At 45.2% G+C, this 19663-nt stretch overlaps 1 protein-coding gene across 1 annotated transcript in view; it reads left to right on the top strand.

Moving 5' to 3' along the window:
• cdh13 (cadherin 13, H-cadherin (heart)) overlaps positions 1-19663 on the top strand; it is a 467163-nt gene that overhangs the window by 376080 nt on the left and 71420 nt on the right. Inside the window, exons 9-10 of the mRNA XM_086208214.1 lie at positions 18360-18542; positions 18664-18917. Coding sequence (XP_086064340.1) covers positions 18360-18542; positions 18664-18917 — 437 coding nt within the window. The remainder of the gene's footprint in view (positions 1-18359; positions 18543-18663; positions 18918-19663) is intronic.

The following is a 19663-nucleotide window of genomic DNA, read 5'->3' as shown; positions in this document are numbered from 1 at the left end:
TCCTGCTAATTCCACGCCACGTCTGACTCCCCCCTGCTCCTCATAACAAGATCATGATGGACTTTATCGTTCCTGTCACTCAACCCTGCTGACAGCCGGTCTCTATTTTATTTTCTCCTCACTCAATTTCATGCACTTTCACTCCACCTGTCTGTCTTTCTGTCTGCTCCCACCCCCACCCCCACACTATGATGACCTGGAGAATATGCTTGCCTGCAATCCATCTGTCCTGCTGATAAAGATGTTAGTAGTGATGGGTGTAACACCAGGCACAGGGCAGCGGGGCCCTGTCAGTGCTGCTCTGTCTGACAGAATGGCTAACGGGTTTCACGGATTAGACCAGGGCTTGCATGATTGCTTCGCTAGCTGTGAGATATACTCGCCGCCGCTTACCCTGGGTGATAGGGTGGCCAGAAATCTATCACAAAAAACAACCTGGAGGGAAGGATTTGTGCACGTCATGTGCGTTTGTATGGATGTGTTATTTGACATAACCAAATGGCTCAGGGCAGTGGAAGCCCTGGTACAATTTGAATATGTCCTTGAAACTTCTGCAAAATGAGATTTAAGTCTTTCAGTAATTTTCAAAAGGGTCTTAGCTTAGATCCATCTGTTATAAAGTATAAGGAATCAATCTGTGCCTGCACAGATTTAATTACATTTCACTGCACACTTGCTCATTATTTCATCACCCATATGTGTGCATATATAAGGGCACTTCACCATCTCTTTTCAAGTAAAGGTAAAATATAAGTAATTGTGCCATCTGATGTAAAACTGCACCTGCATGGGCTTGTAGTAGCAAGGGTTTATGGTTAATCCTCAAAGCAATGAAGGCTCATCTAAGCAATGGGATGTAACCATGAATGGACGTAAAGATCTAAGTGGATCTTCTTGAAACATGTCGAAGGAGAACTGAGATACAGGGTTATTTGACAGTCTGACATATAGTAGGACATTTAATTGATAAAATGTCAATGGCTCCAAATCTTACCTTTAATCATAGTCTTTGCCAGAACATCCACATTGTAACCAAGCAACAACAAAAAAACCTGACGCATTTTGCTGTGCGACCTTCTGAGTGACAAGACTAACCTAGCAACTACTAACAAACCCTAAGCTTCCAATGTTAAGTGAGATAAATATTTTAAGGACAACTGATTGTTTTACTCTGTGAATTTTCCAAATTTTGACACCACAGACGAATTCACTTCACTATATTCCAACTTCTGTCTCTCGCAATATAAAAAACTGAGGTAATAACAGTTACAATCTTTGAGCAATGAGTCTACATCCATAGTTTCCCTCTGGATGTCATGAATAAGGAGTAACAGAGCCGTCGGGCTTTACTGCCCATCTTTAAGACTAAATTGAAGGTTTAGAAAAATCCTATCATCAGAACAAATGTGTGTAAGTATATTTCCTGAATGAGGCCCATTGTTTCATCATGTATTGCTTAGAGTAAAGAGCTGGGGTTAATGATGGGATCACTCTACACTGTGGATGAACTCTGGGTACATTGCTGCTCTCCATCCATCCATCCGTCCATCCATCCATCCATTTTCTAACACTTATCCTGTTAAGGGGAGGTGGAGCCTATCCCAGCAGCCTTCAGACGTGAGGCGGGGAACACCCAGGATGGGTCGCCTGTCCATGGCAGGGCCAACACATATAGACAGACAACCATTCACACTCACAATCATACCTACGGTCAATTTAGAGTCTGGATTAACCTGGTCCCCTCTTGATGTGTTTGGACTGTGGGAGGAAGTCTGAGTACCCAGGAAGAACCCACGCAGGTACAGGGAGAACATGCAGACTCCACATAGAAAGATACCCTGCCCGAGCCGGGGCTCAAACCCGGAACCTTCTTGCTGTGAGGCGACAGTGCTGACCACTGCACGACAGTGACGCCAAATGCTGCTCTCATTGTTTTCAAAAAAAGACATTTCAACGACATATTAATTTACATAAACATATTAAAACACACTGACTCTGCACTCTTCTTTGTAGCTGAACAGTTTAGTTCATTAATATGCTTCTCATGAAATACTACATAGAGGTAGTGGAGGTTTACAGCAGAGGGCCCTTGTAGTTTTATACAATTATGGGCCTTAGAAGTCACATGTTCCTGGCAATACTAGGTGGGTATCCCTGCTAGTGTCTCATAAAGACACAGGTAAGCTCATTAAGTCTCCAGGCACACTTACTGTACGCTGGATTAAAGCTGGGGAAATAATAAAACCCGAGTGGGGGGGGTTAGACAGAGGTGAGTTGCCAGTCCTTTGCACAGACACTATGAATAGGATTGTGTGGGAAGGATGAGTGATCATGTGCACTTGGTTTAATTCCAGCTTCATGCTGGCTCAATGAAAATGATGCTTTTTACAGATTTTCACTGAGTCTACACCTCGTTCTGTTAAGAGTTAAGCTGCTTTAGAGAGCAGATAAAGGAAAGACAAGCGGCTGCTTGGAACATCAATTTAACTGAGGGGTGATTTCTGTCTAAATCTGACTTCTACCTTTTTGTGGCTTCTGTATTAGTATTTTTATTGCAACCTGGCCCAGCCACGTGGGTGCTGGGCTTCACCATCCAGAGTTTGAGAACTCAGAATCTTTTGATTGACATGATAGTCTCTATTTAAGCAATGATTGTGAGATTGCATGTGTGTATTTGGGGCATGTTCAGTTTTATTTTGATATTTAGAGGTCTCACCATCAGTGAAGACACAGTCATGAGACACCTAATTCTTCATGGATGCGTTTTGGGTGTGACATCACAATCATACCAATCTGAGTGTCTTATGTTATTCCCTTTAAAGCCCAGGGCTCACCGGGTGTGTTGCCATTTCAGCGGTGCATGCATTTCAATGCAGGAGAAGTGGGCGCTTCTCATCTGGAGAAACAGACCCCCTCTCAGCAGGTGAACACATGCAAGCATGTCTCATGTTTATAGAAGGCGGCAGCAGGCACCTGCTGAAGCCATTGTAGGTAAACCAGGCCTAGGAGGAGGTGGCAGCCAGTGTTTCCATGTTATCGAGCATCAATAGAACCAGGTTTTTTCCACAGTAACAATGCTCCATGGTTATGCCAGACCAACCTCATAAACATGTGTTAATGTCCATATGTAGATGGAGCGCAAGTTCATTTGTGAGTGACAGGGCGAGGATGCTTGATGTGCTAACGTTATATGTGCCGGCTAGAAACAAGCACTTACACTTGACAGCCTGTGGCATTTTTGAGACACGGCCCAATGTGTTGCATTATTTTATTTGTACATTTTAGTCTTAGGAAAGAGGGAACAGAAAAATGTAGAGGAAAAGATGAAAGGGACCTTTAGGCAAGAAGAAAGTAACCAACATGTTCAGGAAGATAAACTTCAAACGCTGAGCTGCAGCGCCTCCCTGCTGTGATGTGCCAAAGGAGCAAATGCTTCTCAAACCTTGTCACAGGAGGTTTAATGTGATGGGCTACTGTTCTGTGGGGTCCCTGTCAAGGAAAATCTTTGGGGCAAGAGGAACACGTCACAAAGTACTTTCCATTAGGACAAATGAACAGCCGCTCAAATATCTGTCCGGCTTCCTGTCAGAGCAGCCATCTGTATTCACGACACAGTCTAACAGACATCCAGGAATGAAACAGTTTGATCCCCATCTACTTGTGTTTGTGTGTGGACGCCAAGTTGGTTTCAAACCTGCCATTCTGTGGTGACTGGACTTGTGCTGCTTGTAAGGGGGAGGTGATACAGCAGGTGAGCTACCGCTCAGTTCTGTGCTTGGATCAGCAGCAGAGCTAATGTGTGCATCCCTGCCACTGGTCCTTCATTGAGCTAGGGAGAGTATAAAAAAGATGGGTGATTAGACATTAGATGGCTAATGTTGTTAGCCTGGATGTTCTACTGCCAAATTTCAGCTGCGGTGGGAAGAACGAGTCACGGATAAGAGGGTCAGAGCAGAGAGGTGAGTGCGTGAGAGCAGTGGAGTTAAATGTTGTTGACGTTTAAGCACACCCGATGTACAGACTAAAAAAATGGAAAAATAACCTTTTAAATGGGTCATAGGCTACATCATTGAAAGTCAACAGGGAATATATGATCAGCATTGATAGCGGATGCTTTAAGAGCTCCTCAAACATCAACAGCAATCAAAAAATACATAAATAAATACAAAATATAACTCACACCAAAGTCAGCACTGTCGCCTCACAACAAGAAGGTTTGAGTCCCGGCTCAAGCACGGGTCTTTCTGTGTGAGTCTGCATGTTCTCCCTATGCCTGTGTGGGTTCTCTCTGGTACTCCAGCTTCCTCCCACAGTCCAAAGACATCAAGAGGGGACCAGGTAAATCCAGACTGTAAACTGACCGTAGGTGTTACTGTGAGAGCCAATGGTTGTCAGTCTATATGTGCTGGCCCTGTCATGGACCCCACCTCTTTCCCCAAGTCAGCTGGGAAGGGCTCTGGCACCCCCCCCCCCAACCTTTAACAGCGAAGCGAAGGTTTGTTGTTACGACCCGGCTCAGAGATCGTGACATCGAAGGAGGGAGACGCGGAGTCAACGTGACACACAACTAATAATTTATTATTAATAATGCAAAATCAACACAAGGCAAACCATAACGTACAATGGAGTGTGGTTATCAGTAGTGTCAGTGGTGAGTGCGAGTGTGTGCGTGAGTGTACAGGGGGGGTGTATGTGTGCGTGGTGATGGATGCAGAGAACTAAACAAGACATAACTCAAGAAACGCAACCATCGCTCCGACGTGGGCCAGGAGGAGTGAGCCAGAGAGCCAGCCGGCCAGGTTGGCAGCCTGCTTTATAGCTGGGAGACGCCGGGCCCAGGTGCTCCCAATTAGTCAGCAGCTCCGCCCCGTAAAGCTCCAACCTGAGAAGGGAAGGAAGTCACACAAATGATGCCACGCCACCATGCCCGTGACCATGGGGACGTGACCCCCCCCCCACACACACACACACACAAAAACGGGGTCCCAAAAGGAACCCCGACATTAGAGCAAAAAACAAAAACAACTAAAGTGCGTGCCCACAAGCCAGCACGTGTGCCACTACAACTGAACACCAAGGAAAGAGAAAAAATTCACAGACAGAAGGACCAAGAGATGACCCACATAATCAACCAGCCAGAAGAGAACCACCACCGATTGTTCTGGAAGCTTGACAAATCCCAAACCAACAGCCTACCCCAGCAACCGGTGCACTTGGGAAGCAAATTAAAAGGCAGGAGGAGGCTAGGAGAGAACAGCAAACAGAACACATGAAGACTCCGGAAAGGATCAGGGAACCCTGGACAACGCGTCTGCCACCACGTTATCCGACACTTTCACATGCCGAATGTCCAAGCAGTACGACTGCAGGAAGAGGGACCACCTAATCAGGCGCTGGTTTGGACACTGCATAAGCACAGCTCCTGCTCCGACGTGACTGGCGTCAACAGACAGCTGGAACGGTCGGTCCAGCCGTGGCGCCGCCAGGACTGGAGCCCTGCAAAGGAGTGTTTTAACCTGTACAAATGCGTTGTGGCAGGCTGGCGTCCAGACATACTTTGCTTTCCCCTTAAGCAGGTCAGTGAGAGGTGCCACCACTGTGGAGAAATTCCTGCAGGAACCTCTATAATAACCCACAAGGCCAAGGAACCGCATCAGCTCCTTCTTTGAAGTTGGAACCGGATATTTCGACACAGCCTCAACCTTCGCACCCACCGGACGCACCTCACCCTGCCCAAACACTCTGCCAAAGTAGGTCACAGTTGCCCTTATAAACTCACACTTTGCAAGATTAACTGTGAGCCTAGCCTCTGCTAACCGGCTGAACAGCTCACGGACACGGCCCGTGTGAGCTTCCCAGGTGTCAGAGAACACCACAACATCATCTAAATATACGGCGCATCCCTGCATATCACCCACCACACCGTTCATCAGACGTTGAAATGTAGCTGGAGTGTTCCGCAGCCCAAACGGCATTACCGTGTACGAGTATAAACCTGTTGGAGTAATAAACGCTGCAATCTCCCACGCTCGCGGGGAAAGGGGAATTTGCCAATAACCCTTCAGGAGGTCAAACTTGCTGACAAACTTTGCAGCGCCAACCTGGTCAACACAGTCATCCATCCTAGGAAGGGGAAAGGAGTCCAGCTTAGTCACTGAGTTCACCTTCCTAAAATCAGAGCAAAAACGCAGGGTGTTACCTGATGTTGGTACGAGCAGGCATGGAGAGGACCAGCTAGATGAGCAAGGCTCTGCAATACCATTCTCCAGCATGTACTTAACTTCGTCTTCAAGTCGATTACGTTTTTCAAGGTTAACCCGATAAAACCTCTGCTGGATCGGTTTGGCATCCCCCACATCAATATCATGCTCGGCCAGGTAAGTGCGGCTAGGAGTGTCGCCAATCAAAGAAGGGAAACCCTGGATCAGCAGGGCCTGCTCGCCCTGCTGGCGCAACCTCTCCTTTTCGAGCTTGAACTTCTCCTGTTCTAATTGCAGTAGGAGAAGCTCCTTCTGCTGCTCATAGGATAAACTCGACGCCGACGGGTTCAACGGCGACTCAACTTCCGGCAGAACACCCTTCTCCTGCAAACTCACTCTTAACACGGCCTTCACTCGCTGTTTCTGGCCCCGATCATCAACTTCAACATCATAATGCTCCGCAATCCTGCACAGCTGCTCCTTGGTGAACAAATCAAGCAAGTCCCCCGAGGGGCAAACAAAAAAGTCGTCCACTGACGCCATCTTACCGCGAACCTAAGAACGAAGCGCACAAGTGAAGCCCCAACCGGTGCACTGACAGCCGCAGCGCAAGTAAGCAAGCGAACCCCACAAGCTCACTGCCTAGCCGTGTCTACCTACCTAACTCAACCCTGGTCTTTGTGCAGGCACAGGAGGCGGGTAATTACGCACAGTAAACCAGAGGACGAGTAGAGCAACCAGAACCTGGCGACCCACTCGGACACACGGACGTGCTCCCGAGCATGTAGCTCCAACCACTCTCTCCGCAACACTAAAAGAAAACAACAACCAGGCGAAACCCAAAGGAGCAATGCCTCTATACCTGTCAGGGGAACACTCACTCTCCACAAAAGCGCACACAGCCAACACCAGGAACATTCACTTACCTATCGCCAAGCTGTCACGCCCACGAACAGGACTCCGCGCCCTTCACCACGACGCAGCCACCGCTGGCACTGCGGCCACCTTAGCTCAAGTGACGTCACAAACAAAACGCACCCGGAAGAGCGCCGAACACTGCCCGACCACCAGGCAGGACAGACAGACGAGCCACAACCAACAGAACTACAAGGGTCCCGGATGAGCCCCCATATGTCACAACCCGGCTCAGAGATCGTGACATCGAAGTAGGAAGATGCGGAGTCAACGTGACACAACACTAATAATTTATTACTAATAACGCAAAATTAACACAAGGCAAACCATAACGTACAATGGTGCGTGGTTATAAGTATTGTCAGTGGTGAGTGCGAGTGTGTATATGAGTGTACAGGGGGGTTGTATGTGTGCGGTGTGATGGATGCAGAGAACTAAACAAGACATAACTCAAGAAACGCAACCATCACTCCGCCTGCTTTATAGCTGGGAGACGCCGGGCCCAGGTGCTCCCAATTAGTCAGCAGCTCCGCCCCGTAAAGCTCCAACCTGAGAAAGGAAAGAAGTTACACAAATGATGCGACGCCCCCATGCCCGTGACCATGGGGACGTGACATTGTGTACACTGAGACGGAGAGGAGCACAATATTCAATAACTTTACTCTTCTGCAGTGTTATAGTGTCACCAAATTACTTCATTCATCAAAAGGTTTACTGTTAATTATTCTACAATTAGTTGAGCTTCTTTTTCGTCTTCGTCGTCCTCCGCTTCATCCGGTGGGTCCGGGTCGCGGGGGCAGCAGTCTCAGCAAGGAAGCCCAGACTGCCCTCTCCCCAGCCACTTCAACCAGCTCTTCCAGGAGGATCCCGAGGCGTTCCCAGGCCAGCCGAGAGATATAATCCCTCCACCGTGTCCTGGGTCGGCCTCGAGGCCTCCTCCCAGTTGGACATGCCTGGAAAACCTCCAGAGGGAGGCGCCCAGGAGGCATCCTCACCAGATGCCCGAACCACCTCAACTGGCTCCTCTTGACATGGAGGAGCAGCGGTTCTACTCTGAGTCCCTCCCGAATGACTGAGCTTCTCACCCTATCTCTAAGGGAGAGCCCAGCCACCCTGCGGAGGAAACTCATTTCGGCCGCTTGTATTCGCGATCTTGTTCTTTCGGTCATTACCCAAAGCTCATGACCATAGGTGAGGATTGGAACGTAGATTGACCGGTAAATCGAGAGCCTCGCCTTTTGGCTAAGCTCCCTTTTCACCACAACAGACTGGTTTAGCAACCGCAAGACTGCGGATGCCGCCCCAATCCGCCTGTCAATCTCCCGCTCCATCTTACCCTCACTCGTGAACAAGACCCCGAGATACTTAAACTCCTCCACCTGAGGTAAGACCCCCCCCCCCCCCGACCCGGAGTGGGCAAACCACCCTTTTCTGGCTGAGGACCATGGCCTCAGACTTGGAGGTGCTGATTCTCATCCCAGCCGCTTCACATTCGGCTGCAAACTGTTCCAGCAAGAGCTGGAGGTCGTGGCCCGATGGTGCTAAGAGGACAACGTCATCCACAAACAGCAAAGACGACATCCTCCCGCCACCAAACTCAACCCCCTCCACCACCCGGCTGCGCCTAGAAATTCTGTCCATAAAAGTTATGAACAGAACCGGTGACAAAGGGCAGCCTTGGCGGAGTCCAACCCTCACTGGGAACAAGTCCGACTTACTACCGGCCACACGGACGAGACTCTCACTCTTCCGGTAGAATGACCGAATGGCCCTTTGTAAAGGGCCATCCACCCCGTACCCCCGGAGTACCCCCCACAGTATGCTCCTGGGAACACGGTCGTAAGCCTTCTCCAAGTCCACAAAGCACATGTGGACTGGTTGGGCAAACTCCCATGCCCCCTCCAGCACCCTAGCGAGGGTGAAGAGCTGATCCATGGTTCCACGGCCAGGACGAAAACCACACTGCTCCTCCTCAATCCGAGGTTCGACTATCGCCCTGACCCTCCTCTCCAGTACCCTGGCGTAGACCTTACCAATTAGTTTAGCTATTTCCAGAAATTGGAGGGTTTGAATTTTAACTTTAATATGGTAATTAATAGATCAGTAAATCAATGTTGCTCCTCTTACTGTGTGTTGTTATTCAAGAAAAATCACAGTCATCATTCTCATAGTTTAACAGTTGAATGGCATCATATAATCAATTTTTCATAATCTATTTTTCATTGAAGGAGTGCCTTCACGTGTTACTCTATAAACCTATGTTTTTTTGTTTTGTTTTTTACAAACCATGTCAAAAAGACGAAACAAATCCAACTGTGTTCACTTAAAGCTTTGACTTCACCCTGTTTTTAGCCCAATTTCTGAGCCATGGACTCATTTCTATGTTGGCACAAATTTTAGCTTCATCAGGCATTCTAAGCGTGCAGTGCACAGGGTGGCATGAGTAGCAAGCAGGGCCCTAGCTGCTCCCAACCTGCCAGCCAATATCTGGCAAATTTCATACACGTCTGAAATTTCGGTTGTCTGTGTCTTGTTCCGGACAGTGAAAGCAGAGCGAAAAGTCATTTCTTCAATGTCAGTGCATTTCTCTCATTATGTCATATGGCAGACAGTACATGGAAGTGCAAAGGTGTCATGCTGCATCATAGGAGGCAGGTTGGTTGCTGTGGCAATAGCATGAACACTTCCTCCTCCTCAAGAGAAATGTTGGTGTCCTCTTAATCTTAAATTTGTTCACTTCACCAAATCCTTCTTCCTCCCTTCCGGATGGAAAGTGGCAAACATCCTGAGTGATTCATAAAGAATAATGGAGTCTACCAGGCCTTTAATCCCCTCATACTGTACATTTGGCCTCTTTAGGACAAATCACCATGGTTATTTTAAGACCAAGCCATGGACACCAGGCAATGACAATCTTATCTTGTATGCAAGTTTCTATTAGTAGTCGTTTAAAATAAAGCTGTTGCTGTAAGTGTTTCCAATGGTCTAGCAGCCTACAGTTACGTACTGTAGATGGTGATTGCTACTAGTATTTCTTTTCTCTCAGTGTGCTGTTGGCAACATTTACGAAGCAGCACAAATTTTAAGCAAGGATGAAGTTCAAAATGCGTAGCGTTGGGAGTGGCTGTTTCTATGGGTAACCAAGAGTAATGAGGCGCTGATTTTTGACCAAAGGTGCAGCCAGGTTATAATAATTTCTAACGCCATCTACCAGGAGCAGTAATCTTCTAACAACACAGCTGCAGCACATCACTCATAGTGACAGGAACATAACAAGGAGTTTTATGCATGGACTTTCTCAGGAAGCACCAGGCAATGCAGGCTTCTCAACAAAATTTTCTCTCTCCTTCCACCCATTATGATGCCACCTCCTTGCAACAGCCCTGACATCCATGTCAGGCGCAAAATTTTCTGGATAAACTTATGGCATATTTTGCAGTAAACTGGCCCCGCTAAATAATATCACATGGAAGTTACTCTATGCTTTTAGTACCCTGAAAGAGTAATTCCCACAAATTAATGTGCAATGAGTTAATTTGCAAGAATACCAAAGTCTGCGCCTTTCCAGCTCGAATTCTGTTTCGGAACGTACATCTTTAACACTAAAAGCAGGCGTCTCAAATTTGGCCCAAAAGATAAGTTGCTAAACAATGGAGACATCTTGTTTCCCTTCCTTTCCCAAAGCAACCGCCTGTCCTAAAAGTGTTCCATCCTATTTTCAGCATTTGTATATTCATTCAGCTTTAATTGCTTACGTGTGTGTTTGTGTATCGCTGAGACATCACAGTCATATTTATTAAATCCAAATGAGTATAACAACCAGTATCACATTCTCTCTATCTGTTTTCAGCTCTGCACACAGTACTTAGAATGCAGAAAAAGGTCAGAGTTACTGGTTTGTAACTGACAAACAATGCCAGCTGGCCAAAGAAAGACAAATTAAAAGCCTGTATAAGGAATAAGAGGCAATTTCCATAGTAGTGTTAATGAGGCAAAGCGCATTTAGTGTTAGTCGGTAAAGCTGACAGATGTGTGTAGTCTCTCCAAGGCTTCACATCTTTCTCACAGCCTTTGCCAGACTTTCATTCCTTTCTTTTATCCCTGTTACACAGAAAAGAGGGACTGTGGTGAAGACAAGGTTTGCGGGATCATCAAGTCCTTCCACAGACACTTAATCTGGAGAAGAAAGTTGGTTGGAATCATGCTGTGTTTTACTTGCTTGCAGATGTTTTGTAGTTTTCGTGCTTTTAAACTCAAAGAAAGAAAAGAAGTTGTAAATTAGGGATCCCAAACTTTTCAGCCCTCACCTCTCAATATATACAGTATCTCTGCTATTTATGGGTGAACGAGTCAATGTTTCATTCCATCTTCTTTAACGAGCGTCAAAAATATTGTTGAAAAACAACATTTTTATTCAAATTGCTCTGACAGAGGTCCTATTGGAAGGAACATAGTGTCACTGTAATAATGTTATAATAATAACTCAATTTCAACTCATACTGATCCATTGTTGCACGATAGAGCGAAAGGCTGTAAAGACCATATAGATTATTCTTAGTATGCGTCAGTTAATTCATGTTTATTTAGAACAAATTCATAATACAGGTTATTTCAGGACACTTGTTATGTTTTGTTTTGTTTTGTTTTCTAATTAAAAGTTGTCCTGTGGCAGTTTGAGCTTACTGACCTCATAAGGACCTTTCACACAGTCAGCATCCAGCATCTGAGGGGTCATTATTGTCAGTGAGATAAGACCTGGTCAGGTATCTTACAGTGGAGGCAGGACATCGCAAGGGTGGTTTTACAGGGGCACGCCGAGCGTATTCAGCTATGCTCATTAAAAAGAAGCCATATTGGCGTGCTTTTAGGTTTCAGCTCTGTTAGAACCGTGCATCCTGGCCATTTCAAAAGTGTGCCACACAGTTGTAGATTTGTGATCTCATCTCCCTACAGGCAGAAAATGAGTTGAAGAATATTCACTTCCTCGTAACAGTAAAAATGACAGGAATGGTAAAATTCACAAAAGAAACACTTGATTTTTGACTCTCACAAGAAAAGGTTCAAGCAATGGTAGATGTATTGAATTAAATATGTACTGTACGTTGCCAGTAATAATAGCCTGTTCAATTGGTGGACTCCCCGCACATGTCAGGCTGTACACATTGTAACACTGACGTGATGGAGACGGGAGACAAGTTTGCGCCCCAGATTGTAGCTTCACTAGGTTAACATACAGCGAGCAAGCGGCAGAAGAGAGATAAGCAGCACATAAAATACTCCTCCGCTCTTGCTGCAGCTTCCTCCGTCATATTTAATTTTTTTTTTCTCAGTCTGCCTGAGTTTGATGGCTCAATTTAAGTGTGACACTGTCTGAAATGTCAAGAAGTGTCAGTGTCAGACAAACTAAGAATGCTATTAAAACAGTGAGCCTTTTAGAACTTCGCAATATGTCTTGTCTTTCTAGTAATATTTTTGCGTCTGATCGTGACATGTTCAAGTTCTTTCACGTGGCGCAGGCAGCTGGCAATAAACGGACCTGCTTCTTCTTCATTTTGAATGTGGCATTTTGTGGATGGTCCATGTCCTAGGGTGTGGCGGCTGGCAGCAGGAAGGGAAAAATATACCTCATTTAGGCTGTAGGATGGCTGGTTTGGACTGAAAGAGGTTGTAGCTGGTTGTCTATGTTACTGCCGTTGAACAGACGTGTTTAGCTTATGTGTTATTGATCACGGAAGTTGAAATCTAATCCATTGTTACTGAACTGCGGTAAATCAGCTAAATGGGTTAAGCTAGTAGCCACTGATGGACAAAATATAATGCAATTTTTGATTGCAGTGTGGAAGGTTTTGCTCTCAAACCTGTTTTGTGTCATCATTGAGGAAGTGAACCTTTTTGACTGGCAAAAAAAAAAAAAAATCCAGCAAAGACAGCTTTGTACTCTGAAAACAGGACTTTGTTAATAACCCCAAATGAATTTTATTGCAATTAAAAAAATAATTATTACACAGTGGAAATGTTTACACTCAAATTTTGAAACTTTTGCTCTCAAATCTTTTTTTATTGATTGCAGCTTGGAAGGGTTAGCTCTCTTTTTCCTAACTTTTTTGTTTGATTGCATCATAACATAAATGAACTTCTACAGACTGTTTGCAAAAAAAAAAACCCCAAAAAAACAACTTTTGCTTTCTCCGTTCCATATCGATGGTTCACAGGAATAGGAGGTGAAGAATGGACAAGTTAGCCTCGCAGTGCATGCTAATCAGTGGGCTTTTTATTTCCTTCCAGTGGCATTTCCACAAATCATAAGCAATTACGGCCTCCAGACATATGTACTGTATGTGGAAATGAGGTGTGAAGTTTGTTTCAGTCTCTTGTACATCGCCAATCACATAATTGAAGTCTCAACTGTTGCTGATGTTGACGAATATAATGAGCTATCATTGGGGAGGGCCCTTACAATTTGGGGCCCCAGGCTATGTTTATTTCAACACCCTTGGGTTAACTCTTTGGAATCATAGATGTTTGGCATTTAGGGAAATTTGATTCATGGCCGGGCAGCACAGTGGTGCAGTGGTCAGCACTGTGGCCTCACAGCAAGAAGGTTGTGGGTTTGAGCCCCACTCAGGCATGTGGTCTTTCTGTGTGGAGTCTCCATGTTCTCCCTGTTCCTGTGTGGGTTCTCTCTGGTACCCCGGCTTCCTCCCACAGTCCAAAGACATCAAGAGGGGATGAGGCTGATTAAATACTCTAATTTGAGAGCCAGTGGTTGTCTGTCTGAACTGAAACACAAAGTAGAAACCAACTCGGAGGAGTTGACCTCTCTGCGATGTTGAAGACCAGGGAAATATAGTATAATATAAATTTGGACTGGACTGTAAGAGAAGAGGGATTGGAATGTGTGCTTCTCTGCCCCAAATCCAAACACAGCAATCTTATCAGCTGCTGAACCCCCATTGCTTATCCTCCAGAATTCCACCAGTGTTGGTGACACAAAATTGCGCGCAGTCTCCCTCCTCCCCCTCGTGCTCCTTACGTCCCCCATCCTCTCCACCCTTTCACCCACCCCATCCTGCCTCTGCCCTCTCCACCTCCTCGGGGTGGCAGCACTGAGACCTTGGCTGCAGCCCAGTCCCCCACGATCAGCAGTGCGGTGCACGCTGCGATGCCTCACACTCACTCTGCCTCCATTCAGGCAACGGACTGCTCAGGTTTAACGTACATACACAATCAAATGTATATGTGCTGTTTCTATAATTCTAATGTGTGCCATTATTACGGTCAACCAGTAATAAGTGTGATTATTTGTGATAGCTTTATGAGGCAATTGAGTGTGTATTTTGAAATTTCCCGCAAGGGATTAATAAGGTATTCTGAATTCTGAATCTATATGTGTTGGCCCTGCGATGGACTAGCGACCTGTCCAGGGTGAACCCCGCCTCTCACCTGAAGGATGCTGGGATAGGCTCTAGCAACCCTAACAGGATAAGCAGTAGAAAATGGATGGATGGATGGATGGATGATTTATGGCCACCTAAAACATTGTCTGTTTATTTCAATACTGTATTATATATAATGGGGTAGTATGGGTTGAAATGTATGGCAAATATGACACAAAAATAAAAATAATGCAGAGAAGTTGTCTCTGTTTGTTTGGCTCTTGGCCTGTTGTCATCTTTACTGAGTCTGTCCAGCCGTAATTGTCCCTGTGTTGGGGGAAGTAGCTCAAATACGCACACACAGACACACACATATAAGTCAGTCCAGACATCAGCTGCACACATATAAAACCAAACCTGAAGGCAGACCCTTTTTTCCTCCCTGGCCATCTTTCCCCGTCCCTTTTAATATATTTAAGTCATTTCAAGCCAGGAGCTCTGTCAAATAGTTAGTCATTTCCTTCCCGTCTTTCAGGTGACTGGTTGCTTTGTGCTCCAGGTGGCCTTATCAGAGGCAGGGCAGGGGCCCAGTGGCCACATCACACAGAGTGCAGCGTTCCCTCCAACTGCATGACTGCCCCACATGATTAAACCCAATCCGAGCGGCTGATGTCTGTACTGTATTTGTGTGTGTGTGTGTGTGTGTGTGTGTGTGTGTGTGTGTGTGTGTGTGTGTATGTGTGTGTGTGTACACAAGGGAAGGGAGAGAGCTCTGAAATGCTGTATTTGGCTGTTTATTGTCAAAAGTCTGAAGTCCAGAGGATCCAAGGATGCAGAAGAAAAGAACACTATGGGAATGCCAATCAAGTACACTCAGTACTGCTGATGGCGCTTGTGTTTCTGGGTTTGTGAACTGTGGTGGCAAAATTTGCTAAAATGATTTCCATAGCTCCCAGGTTGTACACTGAAACTACAAAATGAATTTTATTTAAATTCAAATTGCAGTGTATTTTACTTGTTTATATGGCAACTATTTTAATAATTTATTTAGCAACAGCCTGTCTTTTCATGACTCACCTAATTTGCTTGACTGGCTGACTGCCACAGGCACGCAGGACAAAGAGACCAACAATATCCATCCTGGTAGAAACATAACCACCTTCCTTAGAAACACAGAGTGCCTCCCCTGTGCACTAACTGGATGTGAATGTTTCAAAGGTGTTTTGAACAAGGGGTGGGTGAGTAAAAAGAGATAAAAGACCAGAAGAAGAGATCAGTTGGTTTGTCGTCCAATAATTGAGCCAAGCAAGAAAGCGTGTGGTGGTAAAAGAGTAATCTGTGAAACAACAATACTGTGGGCTGACAAGAGATGCGGTAATCTAGGCTGGACCTGCACCAGCCTTAAACACTGTTTTGTGTCTGAAAGATTACACTGTAAGCTCTGACACCTTAATGGGTACGGAGACACACACGCACGCACACACACGTCTCCCTGTGAATCCATGTTCAGGGAAATACTTATCTAATCTTATTTCTTAAAGCGATTCTTCATCCCAAAATTGTGTTTTGCATCTCAAGTAATCGCAAGTACTTTATCCCCTCCTATATTACTTCTTTGAGGCTCCAGAATGCAGAAAGAGCCTTATAGCCACCAACTCCTGCGAGTCAGATCAGAGTGCGTGTGGATTACAGAGAGAACTTGAGAGTTTGTAAATGGAAATTTTTGGTTTGACCATGAGATAAACTCAAATGTGGCTGTACACTCTGCATTATGAAATCAGAGAGGAGTCATGTAGGAGGGAAAAAAAAAAAAACATATTTGTGAACTCAATAAACTTTTTTTCAAGTGCTTCAAAGTCCAAATGTACTGTGGAAGAAAGGGAACAAATATGAGGACAGTCTCAGAAGAAGAACTTTACAAACAGGTGATCAGAGAGAAGAGGAAAAAATCAGGGTGCAGATACGATGCTGGCCTCGTGCACATCGATGTCTGTGTGCATCCTCCTTCTGTACACGTCCATGGTCAAGAACTCCCTTTGTCCACTCGGCTCATTCAAACTGAAGATGAATGTAATTTCCTCTCACTTCCCAGGCTGTGCCTCTATCCTTTATTTATGAGTCACTATTTATTAGTGATGTTGTGGAAATCATGATTAAGTGTGATCCGTTTTGACCTTTGAAATCACAAGACCACCATTATGCCAGCCAGTGTTTATTATTTCTCTACACATCCACCCACTCCCGTGAACCTCTGCTAATTTACGAGCCTCCAGACCTACGATCAAACTCAGTGGAATTTAACTGCGATTCGGACGGTGCTGTTCTCCGGCGCTTGCTAGAGGGTGTGACTGTAATGTTCACCTGCTGGTGTTGAGAGCAGGGGCCTGAACTACGAAGCAGCGTCCACAGATTTGGAAGATCTTCAGTGCTCAACAACTGCAGGCAGCGGTAACCATTACTACAATGGTGGTTATCAACACACTCAAACTAGCGATGCCCAGCTGTTTATGCGCACACTAAAATGAAAGGGGCGGAGCCAGCACTAGATGACCAATCACCAACATTGAAGAGGTGGAGAGCAACTCAACACAGTTAAATACCTTCACAAATATGAGGGATCCAGAAAACAAGTAAAAAGTAACAACCAGAGCAGGAGGGAAAATAAATAGCCAACTGAATGAGAAATTGCTAGAATTTTAATTTCACTGTTAATCAGCACAAATAGATCTAATGATAATCCCCTTTGATTGCCACAAATAAATTGGGTGGCACTGGTGATAGTGTATTTAATATCAATACTGATATCATTCTTTCAGCTGCAGCTGGGTAATTCCTGCAGTTGTGACGGAACACAGAGAGACAGTCAGTCAGCCAGTCAGTCAGACTGTGATTACTCCACTGGCTATGTACCATAAATACATTCCACTGACTGGTCAATGTAAACATTTATATCATTCATAGGGGTGGTCCAGGGAAAATACTGGGGATTTTTCTGTCAAACTCCTGAGAGAACTTTCCATGAGCCCTACACTGATGTTTAATATTCGGTCTGCAGCCTATGATACCATGGTGTATTTTGTAGTTTGTTAAAAAGTCAGCCACCTTCATTATACAGAATATCCCAGCTTGATCTTGAAATTATCAGGCTGTCTAATCCTACTTTGTTGTAGAGGCACCAGAACTAGTTGCCCTGGCACCAGATTCTGGTTAGCTGATATTTTGGTGACATTCTTTGGGATTAAAATCTGTGCATTTTTATTTCTAGATGCATTAACACTTGTTTGGGATCATTTATTGCAGCATCCCTTCACCACAAATGAGACACATGTTTTCATTTGGGATAAAATCAATGCACAATCTAACAGTCGATGGATTTGGAAACCACTTGTCTGTTTATGATGTGTGTGAAATAGTTTCAGTCTCATGAGACTAATCTGCTTTTAAGCTTCTTGTGACACCAGAAAAGATAAGAATACAAAGGTAACTTTGTTTGCTTCTCAGTGTGGAGCTGATGATGTAAAAGGACTGACAAAAGTGACTATTTTTAAGTGTGAATCTTTTCCACATCTCCTTGATCCAAACCAATCGAACCGGGCTGCCTTTCCTCTCCTTTTCTGGATGTGGGGTCATGCAGATTAGGAATAAGCCCAATTTATGTCACTGAACAGGAAAATTATCACCCCAGACAGAAGCCTTTCCTTTATCCATCAAAATGAACCACACATTCAGTCTGAACACATTTGCCACCGGCTGTTACAGATCTGAGAGGCTCGAATCAAAGCAGCTACTCTGTTTCAGACACCGTCTCACAACCAGATATCCTCAGTTGTCTTCACTCATCCTGATCTGTCTGTCTTTGTCTCAACAGTTCGAGGCCCATGTGTACGAGGGCTCGACGGGCGTGGTGGTGAACCTGACAGTAGACGATAGAGACAATCCAGCCACAGGAGCATGGAGAGCTATCTACTCCATAATCAATGGAGATCCTACACAGAGCTTTGAGATCCAAACCAACCCTGACAACAACGAGGGAATGCTGTCTGTTGTCAAGGTAAAGCACATGAAACAGCCCCCTGCACGTCTCATCTGGTGTCATCTTAAGACAGGGTGTCATCATGAGCTTCTTTCCTCCCACTCTCCCTATTCTTTTTTTTTTTTTTTTCACCATGAAGCCCCTGGACTATGAAGCAATGGAATTCCACAAGCTCTTCATCAAAGTCAAGAACGAGGACCCCCTAGTTCCTGATGTTGGCTATGGCCCCAGCTCCACAGCAACCGTTCAAATCATGGTCCAGGACATTAATGAGGGTCCAGTCTTCTTCCCTGACCCCCTGACAGTCACCAGGATGGAAAACATCCCAGTGGGCAGCTTTGTGGCCTCACTCAATGCCACAGATCCAGACATATTGCAGATACAGAGTGTTAGGTAAGGAGAGACCTCTGCTTCAGCTCCTGGATCTGTTTCTGCTAGATTACCTCCCTGCATTTGCATTCGATGATGTGATGCAGGTAAAATGGTTTGAATGATCTGGAATTTGAACCTTCTGGGTCATATTTTTCCTCCTGTACTTACTTCCCAGTCTGTTGGTTCTCACCTCCCCTGAGATGTTCCTGAACGCTCACCACATGCTCTTTGTATCCCCTCATCGTATTCACTGGTCCGTCATTCCTGCATTCCCTGCCTGCAATGTAACGTTCTTGTAAAGGTGCCATCCTTTGTAAACAGGATTCACTGTCATCTGAAATTTACTGGTGCAGGTTAAAACGTTCCCCCTGTCAAGTCATATGTCATGGTGGTCTTACTTTTACAGTGGTGGAAGAAAAAGTCAAATATTACCATCATTATAACAGGAGAGCTATTAGTTCTGTTGTGCTACAATAAAAATGATTCCTATTGCTGCCAGAGGAAGACCCTTAGTGTGAGTTGCACTTCATTTTACAAGAGAGAAAACTCATCACTGCATTTATTGGCTTTCAAGACTAATTTATATTGAATTTAGATAGCTCTTTTTCCATCATCAGAGTTACATTTCCTGTGAGAGATAGTGTTAAGTAAACACACGGTGATAATAATGACCCAAAGAAATAAAACCCACTGGATCGTGACTTAAATAATTGATGCTGCTCTATGTGCTGTAAAATGTAGTCCGTGTGTCAGTGTCAAATGCTACA

The sequence above is a fragment of the Aulostomus chinensis genome, chromosome 7 (genome assembly GCF_037954235.1).
Source record: "Aulostomus chinensis isolate RoL2024-O1b breed Wild chromosome 7, RoL_Achi_v1.0, whole genome shotgun sequence".
In the NCBI taxonomy this organism is placed as follows: Eukaryota; Metazoa; Chordata; class Actinopteri; order Syngnathiformes; family Aulostomidae; genus Aulostomus; species Aulostomus chinensis.
Note: the sequence above shows the minus strand (reverse complement) of the source record. Positions and strands in the feature narration are given on the sequence as shown.